At 38.5% G+C, this 14,927-nt stretch overlaps 1 protein-coding gene across 1 annotated transcript; it reads right to left on the reverse strand.

The window, feature by feature from the left end:
- Positions 1–1,556: 1,556 nt before the first annotated feature.
- On the reverse strand, positions 1,557–6,815 carry LOC112697147 (probable protein S-acyltransferase 7). The gene is made up of 5 exons (XM_025750193.3): positions 6,220–6,815; positions 5,130–5,312; positions 3,859–4,155; positions 2,838–3,071; positions 1,557–2,731 (listed from the first exon to the last, which is right to left on the reverse strand). Exons 1-5 carry the CDS (start codon positions 6,304–6,306, stop codon positions 2,210–2,212), a joined length of 1,323 nt encoding a protein of 440 aa, XP_025605978.1. The 5' UTR covers positions 6,307–6,815; the 3' UTR covers positions 1,557–2,209.
- Positions 6,816–14,927: the final 8,112 nt, after the last annotated feature.

Below are 14,927 nucleotides of genomic sequence, written 5' to 3' on the forward strand. Positions count from 1 at the left end.
ATTTTTCGTTGAGGATGAATTTTCACTATAGGAATTGTTATTACAGTGGGACAAGCTTTTAGATTCTCTCAAGCTGCACTTGTCACGTGCACAACATTTTATGGAGCAATTTGCTAATTGTCATCGTCGTCAGGAAGAGTTTGTTGAAGGCGATTTGGTGTTGGTCAAATTACAGCCTTATCGGCAACACTCGGTGGCCTTACGTAAAAACCAGAAATTGGGAATGCGCTACTTTGGGCCCTTCCCGATCAAGAAGCTAAGTGTTATCACATATAAGTTGGACTTGCCACCGGCGGCAAAGATTCATGATGCTTTTCAAATTTCTGCTTTAAAGAAGTTTATGGAGAGCTGAACCTTCCATACTTGCCACTACTGCTTCAATCTAATGAGGTTGGTCCCGTACTACAGCCACATGCAATACTTGAGGCGCAAACAATGATCAAGGATGCTCACGAGAACTCTAAGATCTTGGTCCAATGGGGTGAAGGAAAGATAAGTGTCTCAACTTAGGAGAATGCTAACACTTTTGACAAAGTTTCTCCTCAATTCAACCTTGAGGATAAGGTTGTTCTCAATGGGAAGGGTAATGTTACGTGTATGAATAAAGGAGCAGCACCTATAGCAGGTCACGCAAAACAAAAGCATGATGGGATGGTGAATGCAAGCATTTTAGTCGGAAAAAAGTTAGTTACGAAAAAGGGACACGTGGAGAATGACCCACTGCATCAAGGACCAAGAATAAGTGAGAGAATTAGAACTACAAATACTCGCTTAGAAGGTTATGAGAGGGCAGCGTGATGTGGTACTCTTCTCCCCCTGATATTTCTGTTGTGCCTTCCTCTCTCTCAACTCCTTATTCTCTTCTTAGTTCCTTCTTTAGTATTCTCTTCAGGTATCTAGCACTCACAATTAATTCTATAGCTTGACTTCACAACTATTTCCTTAGTTCTATAATTTCTGTCAATATATTTTTCTTGTTCTATTTTATTGCTCCCATTTCTTCTCAATTATATGTTACTGTTACATTGACTGAAAATTTTGAATATTCATTGTACCACATTACTAATTCACATCAATATATATATACGTGTATTTTATCCTCCCTACATCCTCTTACCATATAAGTGACTATGATTTCTTCTTCTAAGTGATGGAGTTCTGGAATAAAAGAAAGTGTGTGGTGTAAAAACACATTAGGTTTTCTTTTTTGTTGTCTTTGAAAGTGAAACACATTAGGTTAGTATGTATGACTGTCCTGTCATGGCATGCAGTCTTATGGGCTTCATGATTTTCTTTGGGGTTTTCAGCTTTCTCGTATCCCTTTTTTCTATTTTCATTTATATCTTGAATTAATTATTAATGATTTATCCTTCCGAAGAGATTATTTGACCAGAATCAAATTCCTCTGGAGTGAAAAAATTGACAAAATAAAAAAAAATTGACAAAATAAAAAAATAAAAGCCTAAAATTCTTAAATTAAAGTTGTCAAACTCATACCTGGTTAATGATTAAAAGATTAGAAGGGTAAAAATAAATAAATAAATAGTGGGAGGTTGTTTCGGTAACACAATCCTTAGATAGAGAAATAATGAAACCAGTGACTGTATGGCTTTAAGTGATGATACATCATGATACACAATCTAGTTCTAGTCATTAATAAAATGCCCGTAACTTTCTTCTGTAGACAAGATGCATGGTGGTAAGATTTGGCAACTTTCTCAAGTTCACCATCCAAACTCAGCCAGTTGCATTCAATTCAAGCCATCAGAGGTAAGTTAGAAATAACAATTCTTTTCTTGAGCCTTAATTAAATGACCTGCAGGACATAGTCTCCCAACACCCCAAGCCTCTTGAGAGAGAGAGAGAGAGAGAGAGAGAGAGAGAGAGAGAGAGAGAGAGAGAGATCACTTTTACATATGCAGAGGCCAATTAGTTGGTAAGCTCAATACACAAACATCATCATCATATCAAGCAAAGGAAAGAAATCTCACTCTCCAAACACCAAACACCAAACACCAAACAATCCCTTCCTACAAGCAAACCTGCTAAACAACAGTTACAAACACCCTTGCGAATTGCCTACAACACCCCCCATCCCCAAACGTAGAATAACTTCAGTAACGAGTTACGACAATAAATGTATTCTTTCATCACTACTGCCAAATCAAATTCTTGTCCTTCTTTGGCCAGGATATGTGTTGACCGACAGCTATGTATGACGATTCTCATTTGTCAAGCTACTACTGCTACCGCCACCCACACGATTCGGTTCCCCTACCCTTGCTGCCAAAGCAAGAACTTCTGGGGACATTTCCCAGCTTCCGCTTTTTCTACCCCAGCTTGATCGCCTAGGATGGAGTCCAGCACGGTCGGCTGTCTCATCAACTGTCGTCCTGATTTCAGGAGACAAATCACCTAGTTCACCTTCCTTTACAGTTGTTCTCTCATTGTTTAATGGACCTTCAGAATGGTCAATTCCGGCACCCATGTCACCCCAGACCGTTTTCCTCCCCATTTCTATGTCCTCCCCAGCTTTTCCCATATTTTGGTTCATAAAGCCTCCGCCCACCGATCGGGTAGGTAATGCTGGTTCGTTTGGCACCAATGCCCTGAAGTCGTTCTTGGATGGAGGAATGCTGGTGCAGAATATCTCTTTGAAATTATTCAAAAAACCTTTATTATATGGGTTTGCTCGTGCATCATATCGATATCTGAAATTCTCGTACGTAGTCTGCAAGAGTAACACCCAAATATCAAATTGTGGCGTTGTACACTCCTACAGTAATTTGAAAAGCTATCTCACTTTTAAGTCACAGATATATAAGAACACTAATTACCTGATTTGTACTAATCAGATATAAATGGAAGGCAGTAAGCCCTCCAACAAACCACATAGATATGAAGGTGTAAACTATCAGCACTATGGAAGCTGGTGTTTTGATCATGGCCTTCCAAATTGTTATCTCCTCTGATACCATAATTCTTCTAATATAGACCCAGCAAAATGCGAAAACATATATACAAAGTAGCGTAGTTGAGAAGACAAACATGAAGAAGAACCTATAATTACGCTGCATGAAAATTGAGCAAGCATTCAGATACATAATGTCAAATTAAAATATAGAACTTGTCAAGAATGGAGAATGAGAAATCTCAGCATGTAATCGTCAACTGTGAACAGGACTCATTTAAACCCCATAAAGTGAAAAAAAACACCTTATAATAGGGAACCAAACTAACAGCCCACGGTCTTGCTGAAGATGCATAAAATCAAGGAACATCAATTAATAGCATAAGTGAAAGGAGAAAAAACAAGTCTTTAGATTGTCCAATTCAGTTCAGTGCAAAAATTGTCTAAAATTGTTCAATACAGAAGAGTACCTCTGGAAAGAAGATACTATTTTTGGTTGCTTGGAGGTTACACAATAGAAGAAGCATTTTATCTTTCCTTACATTTAATAAATCACACCTCCCTCACTCCCACTCCAAATACCAACCAATTGAAGTAATCATCCTTCTCTGTTATTTTTTAAAATGTTTTCACTAACATTACAACAATGACACCTTGGTTTTTCCGTTTTCAACCATTTACAAAGGGGATGCCTTCCTTTTTCTTTAAACAAAAAGTTACACGAACCTTTTTTGAAGTTTTTCTATCAATAACATCACCATTTTTAATTGTTACAATTTACTTCAACAAAATTTGAAATAATGAGAAAAATGGGAACAAGGTAACATTTTTGTATTTATTAGTTAAAACATAAAATGCAAAAATAAAAACAGGAAACAAGCCAAAGTGGATCCAAACTTTCGTCACAAGAAAAGGAAAGAAAACTTGAAAGGCAATATCTAACTTACCAGTCCAATACATTGTCCAACCCAGGGGCAGTGATGATCAAACCGTTCAACACAGTTATTACAGATTGAGCAGTGAGAGCATCGAGGAGGCCTGTAGAGCATACAAGTATCACAATACTTGACTTTAACAGTTGCTCCATTGACATCAACCTCCTTGAAGCGAGGCAACCGCAGTTGAGGAGTCTGACCAGCACCAACATCTACATTATTATCAAAACCTTCTGGCTCTGGAGGATGTGCATTGCGTGGGATTATGCCAGGATCTCGGCCAGATGTTAACAGAAGAAGAACCAAGTCCTGAAAATATTACACCATTGCCAATCAGTTGAAATCCTTGGTGTGCATAGAAAGGAAATTAGTTAGCTAATGCATCCACACTTTTACGAGAAAATCAACAAACAATGATTAAGCAACAAATAAACAATATCTATATAAAATTGTTTAATTTGGCAGCTGGCACTAAAGACACAACCAAAAACACAGACTAATATGGACTTATCATATGTGTTAGTTCTACCTTCAAACAAAAAGGATATTCAGCTTCCAGAAGCAAAGAAGCCATTCTGGAATTTGAAAAATGGTCTATAGAATCAAGTGCATCATTTTAGAGCATTCTTTCTGTGTTTTGGAAACATTAACATGTTACATCATATGGTGTCTCAAGTTAAAACTGGCCTACTCAAATATTTGTCTATCCTTAAAATGACCATGGAATATGGATAAAATTGTTTCAATGGCCTCATGTCGTTGTTCCATGGAGTTTTACAAAGAGTACCTAATTTCAATAAGAGCAATGGAGCAAAGGGATTGTCAAACTCTCTTAGAGTATCAATAATGCTATTTTTGCTGAATGGTTTAAGGAGGAGGATGTTCAACCCCTTTCTCTTTCCCTAATAAGATATACCCTTTCATAGATATAAAAAAAGGGGATAAAGATCAATGATAAGATTGCACTACCTCCACTAGTCTGTGCATAGCTTTGTTAATGGGTGATGGCTACGGCTAGCTTTGTTTCATAGACGGTTCCAATTGCAACTTGCAAACTGTTAATAATGGGTAGTATCCAGGTAGTCCTTCATTTAGGATTTAACCACTTTTTTCTAGATAACTTCAATTATGTGCATTTGAGCTTCAATAGATTGATAGAGAAAAATGTTTCCCATGTTTCTACTAGGAGTGGATTACCACTACAGTTAGCAAATACTTCCTGTACATCTAAACAAGTGAGAGAGAGAGAGAGAGAGAGAGAGAGAGAGAGAGAGAGAATTTACATAAACTGTGAATACAGCAGCAACAGCTGTTATGCTTATCCCCCAGTGATCATTAAAATCATCCATCAGTTTTCTGGCAACAAAAGCACAGAAAACTGCAACAGGAGCAACAATGAGGAGAATTGTCAGTGCCAATGATCTCACATCTGGTCCAAATATGAACCTGCCCTGAAAGAAAAATTTCTGCAAAAGAAAAGCACGGAAAACATGAATTAGTAAGCATCTCCTAAGTGATAAATTGGCCAGATATAGTAAGTAATTCAAATAATATGCAGCAATATAACTAAATTTTCCTGTTCAATAAATGTTTTGTAACAAACAAATTACAACATGAAAAGTACATCTGGACTTGATTCCCCAAAGACCACCAGAAAAATGTTCCCAAATCAATTTCTTAGAAGTTAACATTTGGTGGTTCCTTAAATTAGAGGAGAACAGCATAGTAGAATGTTTGATTCACTTTGATCATGTCCACTTCTTATGTATTTAATTTCCCATCCAGTTTTCCAGATTCTTTCGATAGAACAATATCTCAGGCATTGATCAAATCATAAGTAATAACTTGCAGCCTCCATTGCATCCAAAGCAATTAGAGCTTTCGAAACATTTCATCAACGGTTAGAAAGAAACAGAAAGTTCAACATTTTTTATCCTACCCAAATAAACTACACTAAATTTGACACGCCAATCAGACAACCAAATGGATGTTACAGCTGCAAGGCTTCATTAGTCAGTTCCTCAGAGAAAAAACACCCTTAGAGACATATTTCCTAAAAAATGAAGCAACAGATTCGAAAAAGTTCCTTTGTATTTTTTTTTTTTAAAAACTCCATTTTCTTTACACCTTTTATTCCCTCCCCCCCCCCCCCCTTCCCCTTTTTCTTTCATACTCAGCTGGAAACCCTTGGTTGAAGACCCCAAAACAAAACAAAACCCGATCCCACTATAACATAAAAATGATAAGACTCATAATTCATAAGAAAACTTGCATTTATAAAAGTTAACACGCAACAAATGAAGAGAAAAGTGTAAAACATAATGAGAAAAAAAGTTAAAGCTCAAAGCATAAATCAGAAGCAGAAGAACTGACATTACTGCCCTTCCAAGCTTGGTAAACCCGCAAATCACCGGATCCTGAAGCCAGATCGGAGCGCTGAGGTGGAGGCGCCACGTACATATCTTAAGCCCCCAAAAAGTTTAAACCTTTCACAATCTCCGAAAAGCAAAACCCTCAGTCGATTCCAGAGATTTCAGCACTCGAAAGGTTGTAAATCTACCGCCATGGACACTGAATCGGCCAAAGTTGTTTCCGTGGAGCTCAACGCATGGAAGTGGGAAAGTAATTTGCAATGCAATGAAATGCAGTGTGGAAGCAAAGGGTTTTCTAGTTTTTCCCCTTTTTTCCTCTCTCTTTCTTTGTTTCTTTGTTTTCTCTCTCTACTCTGTGATTGTTGTGTTGTGTGAGCTGGGCTTGGTTATTAGGGAAGCAGAGGTTCTCTTCTTTCTCTGACTAATTTTTACTGTCACTGTATGTGGACATGTCTCTGCTTTACAGAACCATGGAAAATGACGTGGCATGCTTCCATTGGATGCTGATGTGATAGACGGGTTTCGCTACTTGATTCCAAGTTTTGGGAGGAACCTCAAATTTTGCTTTTCCATCAATAAGGGATAAGTAAATACTCTACCGTACTCGTATTTGTAGATTTCTAGTTCTAGCTGGTAGTTCTTTGTTATTATTATGGAAAAAATTTTAAGTGTGATGATATATTGGTATTTTAGTAATTTTTAGTTATTAATTTTAATTATAAAATATATATATTATATATAATTAAGATTAATAATTAAATTTTATTAAAAAATATTTGTATATTGATATATTTAAAAGTTTTTTATTATTATATACTAATAATAATTAATATGTAATATGTGATATCCTATGCACAGAAATTAGTTTTCAAATAGGTCAAATCAACGTGAAATGCAGTATTATTGGGCAATGATGCTTAATACAACATTATGAGTAATTAATTGGGTAGATAATTTTTATTTATTCAAATTTGATGGTTCGATTTTCTTGAATTAATACAGACAATTAAATTTTTGCTTTGATTGCTGTGTGTTACACCAGTGCTCTCCATTTTCATAACTGGATGCATTTCTTCTTCCCTTCAAAACACAAATACATACACACACAAAATTTTAAAATTTCAATCCTTTCCAAATGTAAACATAGAGAATGAGAAATTGCAAGCTTGATTTGATAATAGAGATTAAAATTTTAAAAGTATATTTTAAATATTTTTTAGTGTTTAAATACAAGAAAAAAAATTGAACAGATAGTTCAAGAATATAACAAGTCAAGTTGGACGGTGTTTCGAATCCGATATCTGTGTCTTTTTTCGGAGCAACTACCGAACCTGGTTATCTAGGTTTGGGTCACCATCAGGGCCCAAGCAGGCCTAATAATTGCAAACCAGCCTAGGAATTTCTGGCCAAACCCTCAAATTCAAATACCTCCCTTATCCTATCTTAGCCAACAAGATAGATAAGATAACAACCGCACGCTATATAAGCGGAGCCAAAGGCTCCCTTAGATACCTGACTAACCTTTTTCTATGCCTCTCATATCCATTCTGACTTGAACGTCGGAGTGTCTTTGCAGGTACCACACCCTACCACTCTAAGAATCCAACATGTCACCATCAAGACCGGCCAATCTCTTATCCCTCTCACAACCCATACGAGTGGCATCTACTATAGTGGCGCCGTCTATGGGGACCGGCCAAGTCTTGACGGCATGGCGGAGGAATTCGAAGAGTGATCCTCAACTCACCACCATGAACCAGACCCACCAAACCTAACACACAAGCTACGAAGCAATACTTCCTTGCCAACCCATGGGAAGGTTATCAGTATAGTGCAAGTATGAGAAGACGGAATTCCCAAAAATACTAACGGCCTAGGAGAAAAGACGATCCAAATAATTCAAGAGCTGTTTGAAAGGGTACAAACCTTAGAGGGCCAGATCGTTTTCCAAAGAGCGGCACGAGCCAGAGCGCACGAGTTAAACGACCTCCAAGAGCCAATCACGGCGAGAAACCCAAAACAAGAAATCACCTGATCGGCGTCATAGTAAATGTTGAAATCGCAGCATCTCAGGAACACCTAATGACTTTAAAAGCTAGGATGAACCTGGAAGGAGCCACCGACGCAGTCTGATGCAGGGCATTCCCGGTCACCCTGGCCAGTTCGGCAATCAAGCGATTTAACGCCTTCCCGAATAGCTCGATTGCCATTTTTGAAGATATCTCTAGGAAGTTCATGGCATAATTTACTACTACGATTGCCGAAGCTAAACACCCGATCAATCAGCTTAGAGTCATCTAATGATAAGACGAACCCACGAGGAAGTACCTCGACAGGTTCAATGACGAGTGCTTAACGATCAACAGGCTCACGGATTCCGTGGCCAACCTTTGTCTGTCCAACAAACTCATAAATGAGGACTTTCATAAACACCTAACCACCAAGCCGGTATGGACAGCATAAGATTTAGAACGTGGCAAGAGAGTACATAAACGATCCGAGAAGGTCAGCCAAGTCATGGCCGCCAATAAATGGCACCATGGCAACACAGCACCATGAAGCAACCCCCGTCCAAAGAAACCCCAATGGAGCACTTCAAGCCCGCTGATAAACCACTATTTTATGGTTTATATTGTATTTAATTGAGTGGTTTTATCAAGCTTTTCACCCACTTATTCATATGATTTGCATGTATTTACAATTCCTTCCTAAAAATATCCTATGATTAATAACTTGCTTCCTAAGGACTTTTTAGTTGTATATTTTTATCTTCCTTCGTACCATTCGATGCCGTGATCTGTATGTTAAGTGTTTCAGGCTTCATAGGGCGGGAATGTCGTAAGGAATGAAGAGGAAGCATGCAAAAATGGAAGAAAAACAAGGAATTGAGGAGATGACCAGCGAGAAGTCACGCGGTCGCATGGCTCACGCGACCGCACGAAATAGAAGGAATTACCGTGACGCACTCGCGTGCCTGATGCGACCGCGCGGATTGGAAGCTGCACGAATGACATGAAAGCGTGGATGACACGCACGCGTGGTACGAGAAATGCTGAGTGACGCGAACGCGTGGACGACGCGGATGCGTGACGAGTGCGATCTGCAGAATTACAGAAGTCGCTGGCACAGATTCCGGGCCGAATTTCAACCCAGTTTTCGGCCCAGAAACACATATTAAAGTCCGGAAACATGCAGAGACTCAGAAAATCAATTCATATGCTTTTCATAATTCATAATTTTTAGTTTCAGATGTAGTTTTTAGTGAGAGAGGTTCTCTCCTCTCTCTTAGGTTTTAGGATTAGGATTTCTTTAGTCATTAGGATTACTTCATCGTATTAGGTTCAATAATTTAGGTTTCTCTTCTATTTTTGTTTATTCTAAAGCTTTTATTTGTATTTGATTTATGTTGCCCAATTGGCTTATGAACTTTTCCATGTTAGAATTGACATCTCCATGCAATTTGAGGTATTTCATACTTATGATTGTTTTCTCTAATTTATGTTATTGATGCTTGGGCTCTATCCAAATTATTTTCATTCAAGTAGATTTTATTCTCTTTTGGCTTTGGTTGATTAATTGGTAACTCTTGAGTTGTCAAACTCAGCAGTGGTTGAAATTGGCAGATTCTAATTGATCTAGATCGCTTTAAAGCTAGTCTTCCCACAGGGATTGACTAGGACTTGAGGATCAAACTAATTAGTCCACTTGACTTTCCTTTGCTTTAGTAAAGGTTAACTAAGTGGAATTAAAACCCAATTCTCATCACACCTGATAAGGATAACTAGGATAGGACTTCCAATTTCTCATATCTTGCCAATAGTTTATTTTACAGTTATTTATTTATTTTACTTGTCATTTAACATATTTCCACCTTACTTTCAAAACCCCCCAATTTACAAGACTCATAACCAATAATAAGAACATACCTCCCTGCAATTTCTTGAGAAGACGACCCGAGGTTTGAATACTTCGGTTTATAAATTTATTGGGTTTTGTTACTTGTGACAACCAAATGTTTGTACGAAGGGATTTTCTGTTGGTTTAGAATCTATACTTACAACGCGACTATATTTTTATAAAATTCTTTACTAGCAAAAATTCTAACGTCACCCGCCCCCACCAACCGACCATTTAGAGTGTGTAAATTCATAAACTACACACCCTTACTAGCCCTAATCATCGAGATCTATCACCAAATAGAAGAACGAGGTATCCTCTCGAAGGCACAACAATTGAAGGAATGGATAGGCAGTAGCAAAAGTCGATATTGCAATTATCACCGAGGATACAACCACAAGACACAAGATTGCATTGATAATTGAAGGAATGGATAGGCAGCAACAAAAGCCTATATTGCGATTATCACAAACGATACAACCACAAGACACAAGATTGCATTGACTTGAAAGATGCCCTGGAACAAGCCATCCGAAACGGCAAACTTCCCGAGTTTGCCAAGATCATCTGGGAACCCTGGAAAGTTGAACGTGAAAGATCACCAGAACGAGAAGGACGCATTCCCAAGATGATGAGACGAGCAACAGGAAAGCCCAAAAACTGACCCAATAATAATAGTGAATGTGATTACGGGAAAAGATGCACCAAAAAAAATCCAAATCAAAGCTGAAAAAATATCTTCGGGTGCTAGCCGTGAAAGACGAAACACAACCTCCCTGCCTGACGACAACCATTACGTTTTTCCCTGACGACTTCCAAAACAGAACTTCAGTGGAGGACGCCCCTTTTGTCATCTCAGCAAAGATCAGAACCAGACTAGTAAAACAAATCCTAGTATACACCAAAGCCAATTTCAACATCCTCTTCAAAGGAGCCTTTGACAAACTCAGACTCCGAAATGAAAACTTCCAAAGACACCACAGCAAAGTGACCAAACTATAGAACAACTTCCTCAAATCGGAGGGATCCATAATACTGCCAGTAACCATCAAAACCGGAAGTCAGAGGAAAACCATACTCTTTGAATTCATAGTCCTTAAAGACTCTACAGCTTATAACATCATCCTAAGGAGAAAAATGATCAATGACTTATGTGCCATCATATTCACCAAGTTCCTCATCATGAAGTTCTAAGCTGACAATGGCACCATCAGAACAACACATGGTGATTGGAAAATCGCAGTAGAGTGCAACAATACAAGTCTAGCTCTCGAGAAGCAATCCCAATATGCAGCAGGAATCTTTCTCACTGACCTTGACACATGACAAGATGACCAGCTAAGACCAGAACCAAAGGGAGATATGGAAAAATTACAAATAGGACAGACCAAATAGGAATTCACGTTCATTAATAAGAACTTGCCCTTTAGCCTAAAAAGCGAGCTCGTGGAGCTCCTAAGGTGGAACAGAGATCTATCACCTTTACCTCGGCCAACATGCCAGGAATAGACCTAGAATTGATGCCTCACCGATTAGTCGTAAACCCCAAGGTCAAGCAAGTAGCACAAAGAAGAAGGAAGATGTCTGCAAATCGAGCTACTAAGGTTGGAAAGCAAGTCAAGAGCTTACTCAAAATGGGATACATCCGAGAGCTCCCATATACATCCTAACTAGCCAATGTCGTTCTAGTAAAAAAGGCAAACGACAAATGGCGAATGTGCGTCGACTACACAGACTTGAACAAAGCTTATCCAAAAAATGCCTTCCCTCTGCCAAACATTGATGGACTAGTAGATGCTTCCTTGGGGCACTAGTACCTTAGCTTTATGGACATGTACTCCGGATACAATTAGATACTGATGCACCAACCAGACGAGGAGAAACCGCATTCATAACCCTTAAAGGCACGTACTACTATATAATCATGCCTTTCGGATTGAAAAACATTAGGGCCACCTACCAGCGGCACGTCACAAAGATTTTTAAATATATCTTAGGGACTAAACTGGAAGTTACATTGATGACATGTTAGCGAAAACCCAAACTAGAGAAGAACTCATTAACGACCTAGAGCTCATACTAGGCACATTAAGGAAGCACCGAACGTGCCTCAATCTGACAAAGTGTGCCTTCAAGATGGAGGTTGGAAAATTCTTGGACTTTATGATCACACAACGAAGAGTAGAGGCAAACCCAAAAAGGTGTAAGGCTATCTTTGAGATGAGCAGCCCCGCAAACTTTAAGGACTTACAAAGACTAACGGGACGACTTTTCACCCTCTCATGTTTTCTTAGGGCCTCCACCCAAAAAGTCGTTCCTTTCTTCAAACTCATGAAAAAGGGCATAAGCTTTAAATAGGAACCTTAGTGCAAAGAGGCTTTGCAATACTTCAAACGAATACTAGCAGAGCCCCTCATACTCTCAAAACCAGGAATGGGGGATACACTCTACCTCTACTCCTTTAATTTCATACTACATTTATTTAATATGGAGCCTTCGCGAATACAAACTGAAATTTTAATTAAGAAAACAAAAAGCCTTTGCTTTAAATCACTTAATCACAAAGGTATATATTCACATAGCATTATATACGTAGACTTATTCAAAGATTCTCAAATACAAGTGCTACTCCCTCTAAAAACCAAAACAATAAACGACGAGGGAAAAAACAAAATCTAAGACTAAACCAAATACAAAAAATACGAATACATACATATATATAACTCTGTAGTTCGGTTGTGGCTCTGCGCCAAGGATTCCTGAACCTGTCACTGAAAAAAAATCTGTAGGAGGGTGAGACCATCGTCCTCGCAAGTTCTCAGTAGGAAAAGTGAATGTCGTGAGAGTAAAGAAATAAAATGTAAATAATTACTTATAACTTTAAAATAATTACCTTTAGAATTCTTTAAAACTTACTTTAAAGACTTTAGTTAGTTTTCTTCAAATTATATTACTTTAAGCAAATTCCAATCACATAATTCGGTTTTGAGTTACAGTGATTAGTTCTCGGTTATCTTAATCCTTGACATATACAAGAACCAACAAGCACAAGCAGACACACAGTACAAGCACACAAACAATTTATACATAAATCAAATACAAGGAATTCACAAATAATACAGCACAGCACACAAGAACACTCAAGCAATTCACACAAATACATATGATGATGCCTTTCCTATGCAGGCCATGAGCTCATGCGTCGGTTGTCTAACTGCAACCCGACGTTACCCAGAACGAATCCCGAATATGGTTTCTCACTAAGTTAGTCAGGCACTGGTATCATCATGGGCGAACCCATGTCAGTTAAGATACCTCGGAATCACGGGTTTATCCGTGTTAGTTAGGCCGAAGCATAAGTATCATCATGGGCAAACCCATGTTAGTTAGGATACTTTGGCATCACGGGTTTATCCGTGTCAGTTAGGCCGGAAATAATAATAACAATTCGCTATAGCTTAGAAAAGTGCATCTCAGTCAGAAACAGGCTATCAGTTAGGCGGGCGTTTCCGCATTAGTAATTGGCATAAGGCCTAATCAAACAACTAATTCTCAATTATCTTTTTCCAATCATTGTTTATCATTTCTTTTCTTTTTGTCCTACCTCAGCATCACCAAATAATCAATCATACCTCTACATTACTGGAGGACGAAATTGTGATACAAGAGTTCTAGGCACTGTTAGAGAAGCTTTTTCTTTCCACAACTCCGTTCAACTTAACCAGCAAGTGTACTGGGTCATCCAAGTAATACCTTACGTGAGTAAGGGTCGATCCCACAGAGATTGTTGGTATGAAGCAAGCTATGGTCACCTTGTAAATCTTAGTTAGGCAGATTAAATTGGTTTATGATGAGTTTGAAAATTAATAATAAATATAAAATAAAAAGGGATAGAAATACTTATGTAAATTAATAGTGGGAATTTCAGATAAGTGTATGGAGATGCTATGCTCCTCTCGAATCTCTACTTTCTTATTATATTCATCCAATCCTTCTTACTCCTTTCCATGGCAAGCTGTATGTAGGGCATCACCGTTGTCAATGGCTACATCCCATCCTCTCAGTGAAAACGTTCCTATACTCTGTCACAGCACGGCTAATCATCTGTCGGTTCTCAATCAGGTTGGAATAGAATCCCTTGATTCTTTTGCGCTTGTCATCACGCCCAGCCTTCAGGAGTTTGAAGCTCGTCACAGTCATTCAATCCCAAAATCCTACTCGGAATACCATAGACAAGGTTTAGACTTTCCAGATCCTCATGAATTCCGCCATCTAGCTAGCTTATACCACGAAGATTCTGTTGGGGAATCTAAGAGATATGCGCCCGGCCTAAAGTAGAACGGAAGTGGTTGTCAGTCACGCGCGTTCATAGGTGAGAATGATGATGAGTGTCACGGATCATCACATTCATCAAAGTTAAGTGTAATGTATATCTTGGAATAAGAATAAAAGAGAATTGAATAGAAAGTAATAGTAATTGTATTGAAACTTGAGGTACAGCAGAGCTCCACACCCTTAATCTATGGTGTGCAGAAACTCCACTGTTGAAAATACATAAGTAAAAGGTTCAGGCATGGCCGAATGGCCAGCCCCCTGAGTGATCAAAGGACCGAATTATCAAAGACTAAACAGTCAAAGATTAAACTGTCAAAAGATGTCTAATACAATAGTAACTTATCCTATTTATACTAGACTAGCTACTAGGGTTTACATGAGTAAGTAATTGATGCATAAATCCACTTCCGGGGCCCACTTGGTGTATGTTTGGGCTGAGCTTGATCTATCGACGAGCGGAGGCTTTTCTTGGAGTTG

The sequence above is a fragment of the Arachis hypogaea genome, chromosome 6, assembly GCF_003086295.3.
Source record: "Arachis hypogaea cultivar Tifrunner chromosome 6, arahy.Tifrunner.gnm2.J5K5, whole genome shotgun sequence".
Lineage (NCBI taxonomy): Eukaryota > Viridiplantae > Streptophyta > Magnoliopsida > Fabales > Fabaceae > Arachis > Arachis hypogaea.

Excerpts from the sequence above, each read along its gene's own strand:
- LOC112697147 (XM_025750193.3), bottom strand. The coding sequence starts at position 6,306 with ATGTACGTGGCGCCTCCACCTCAGCGCTCCGATCTGGCTTCAGGATCC. Across the intron at positions 4,156-5,129 it reads CTGCTGTATTCACAGTTTAT|GACTTGGTTCTTCTTCTGTT; the intron begins GTAAATTCTCTC and ends TAATATTTTCAG. Across the intron at positions 2,732-2,837 it reads ATCTGATTAGTACAAATCAG|ACTACGTACGAGAATTTCAG; the intron begins GTAATTAGTGTT and ends TTACTCTTGCAG.